The sequence below is a fragment of the Gossypium arboreum genome, chromosome 7, assembly GCF_025698485.1.
Source record: "Gossypium arboreum isolate Shixiya-1 chromosome 7, ASM2569848v2, whole genome shotgun sequence".
Lineage (NCBI taxonomy): Eukaryota > Viridiplantae > Streptophyta > Magnoliopsida > Malvales > Malvaceae > Gossypium > Gossypium arboreum.
Genome location: NC_069076.1, coordinates 69,860,795 through 69,863,901, shown reverse-complemented (window position 1 = coordinate 69,863,901; position 3,107 = coordinate 69,860,795). Strand labels below are relative to the sequence as shown.

The following is a 3,107-nucleotide window of genomic DNA, read 5'->3' as shown; positions in this document are numbered from 1 at the left end:
ATCTGCTCCACTGCAACTTCAGGGAGATAAGATCTGCTAAATTTAGTTTGCTCCACTGCAACTTTAGGGAGATAAGACTCACAATTTTTAGCCTGTTACCCTACTGCTTAGGGGGTTAAGGCTCACCGTCTTCTATTTGCTCCACTACTGCTTAAGGAGACAATATCTGTAATTTTCAGCCTGTTACCCTACTACTTAGGGGGTTAAGGCTCACTATCTTTGATTTGCTCCACTGTCATTTTAGGGAGACAAGATCTGCAATCTTCAGTTTGTTACCCTACTACTTAGGGGGTTAAGGCTTGCTTCTTCGATCTGTTCCACTGCAACTTCAGGGAGACAAGATCTATAATCTTCGGCCTGTTACCCTACTACTAAGGAGGTTAAGGCTTGCTGTCCTTGATCTGTTCCACTGCAACTTCAGGAAGACAAGATCTGTGAATTCACCAATGTTGCTACTCCGTCTTCTAAGGACATGATTTGTAGAATTGGTTTCCTGTATCTATGCTTATGCCAAATAATTAGGATGCCATAATCAAAATGAGTCAAATGCTCCTAACTAGATGAATGATTATGAATGTAGAAATGTCATGAGAGTGATTCCTTTTTAAATGCTTAAGGTAGCATTGCTCATAGTTCATCAGGGTTCTATCATTGATGTGCTATCGTGTCTTCTTGTTTAGCCGGTATCTTTGACAGAAAATTTGAAGAAATAGTCACAATTTGGACTATTATTTTCCAATATTTCCAACTTTTGAATCTGGTTAGTCCTGACTAGTGGCCCTGTTTCAGGTCGTTGTACTATTTAGAGACCTTCCAGAGTAATATGCATAACTTCTTTTGTATGAATATTATAAGTCCAAAAAAAATTATGATTTTAACAAAAATGCTCGAAAGAGACTATCATAATGGACAAGATGGAATTTTATTGAGCAAAACTCAAAGTCAATAGATTAAACAGGATAGCAAATCTGCTAAAGTACAATATAAGATAAGAAAAAGGTGCCCCAGATATCGCAGCACGAGCTTCACTATTCTAACTTCTCAAAGGCCATTTCGAGCTAAATATGTGTTTAGGAGATCCCGCATATTTTGTTGATGCTCCAAGACGTACTGTTCTTCCCTCTTGTTAATTTGGGAGGACAAGATTACCACATACCCCATATTCATAATTTGAGCTGCCCGTTTTCAGGGTTTCAACTCAAAAACCCCTTTGGTCTCAAAGTGCCCTTTGCGGTTTTCACATTGGCCTTTCCATTTTTTTTTTTGGGTCTCAAAACGCCCTTTGCGGGTTTTCACCTTAGCCTCTCCCTCTTTAGGTAAAATAATTTTTGACGGAATCTGAATTCACGGGATTGGGCAAGTTTTTACCATCCATTTCAGCTAGAATTAACGCTCCTCCGGAGAAAGCTTTCTTCACCACGTAAGGCCCCTCCTAATTTGGCATCCATTTTCCTCTAAAATCCTTCTGTATAGGAAGGATCTTTTTCAAAACCAGATCTCCCTCATAAAACTCTCTTCGGCGAACCTTTTTTTAATAAGCCTGCATCATTCGTTTTCGGTACATCTGACCATGACGGATAGCTCTTAGCCTCTTTTCTTCAATCAAGTTCAATTGATCGTATCGAGATTGGATCCACTCTGCTTCATCTAACTTTAGCTTCGACAACACTCAAAGGGATGGAATCTCGACTTTGATTGGTAAAATCACTTCTATTCCACAGACCAAAGAGTAAGGTGTTGCCCCAGTTGAGGTTCTGATTGATGTTCGATAAGCAAAGAGGGCAAATGGTAACTTTTCATGCCAACCTTTGTAGGTCTCAGTCATGTTCCCCACGATCTTCTTAATGTTTTTGTTGGCTACTTCCACTGCCCCATTAATTTTCAAGCGGTACGGTGACGAGTTGTGGTGTCTGATCTTGAATTGACTGCAGACTTTCGCTATCTTACTATTGCTCAAATTTAGTCCATTGTCAGATATGATCCTCTCCGGCATTCCATATCGATATATGATCTCTTTTTTTAGGAATTTGCTCACTGCCGACTTTGTAACATTGGCATATGAAGCGGCTTCTACCCATTTGGTGAAGTAGTCGATAACCACAAAGATGAACCGATGCCCATTGGAAGTTTTCGGCGATATTGATCCAATCACATCCATACCCCATATAGAGAAAGGCCATAGGGAAGTCATGACATGCAGCGGCGAATGAGGCACATGAATTTTGTCTCCATAGATTTGGCATTTATAACATTTCTTGGCGTAATTGACACAATCTCCTTCCATAGTGGACCAATAATACCGAATCTCATAATTTGCCTGGCCATCATAAAGCCATTAGCGTGTGTCCCACAGACGCCCTCATGGACTTCTTCCAAGATTTTCTTAGCCTCTACAATGTCTATGCATCTTAATAGCACTTGATCCTTTCTTCTTTTGTATAGGATCTCCCCATCTAAGACATAGTCAATGGCCAATCTACTCAACGTCCTTTTATCATTCTCACTTGCCTAGTCCGGGTACTCACGATTCCTCACGTATTGCAATATATCGTGATACCAAAGGTGATCATCTTTTTCTTTGTCTTCTTCAATATTGTAACAATAAGCCGGAGTTTCATAAATGCTCATCCGGATGGGTTTGACATCTTCTTGTTTGTTCGCCTTGATCATGGAAGCTAAGGTGGCCAAAGCATCGGCCATCTGATTTTCGTCCCGTAGAAGGTAGCGAAAGGTAATGCCATCGAACTCTTTAACCAATTCAAGGACCAATTTTCGATAATCGATCAACATGGGATCTCTGGTCTCCCATTCTCCCTTGAGTTGATAAATCACTAACGCAAAATCTCCATACACCTCTAGCACTTTAATCTTGCGTTCTAGGGCTGCACGGATTCCCATGATGTACGCTTCTATTCTGCCATGTTATTCATACAATCAAAATACAATTTACTAGTAAATAGATAGTGATCTCCGTTTGGAGATACCAAAACTGCCCTGATTCCATTACCCACAGCATTTGACGCCACATCGAAGTTTAGTTTCCAAGAAAGTTCTTCCAAAGCACCTTCTTCAATGGTCACAACACACATCAGGTCTTCAGTCAGGAA

At 40.4% G+C, this 3,107-nt stretch overlaps 1 protein-coding gene across 1 annotated transcript; it reads right to left on the bottom strand.

Annotated features, from left to right (window-relative positions):
* Positions 1-2,508: 2,508 nt before the first annotated feature.
* Positions 2,509-2,898, bottom strand: LOC128295425 (uncharacterized). Its single transcript, XM_053030993.1, has one exon. It carries the CDS (start codon positions 2,896-2,898, stop codon positions 2,509-2,511), a length of 390 nt encoding a protein of 129 aa, XP_052886953.1.
* Between the last annotated feature and the right edge of the window lie 209 nt (positions 2,899-3,107).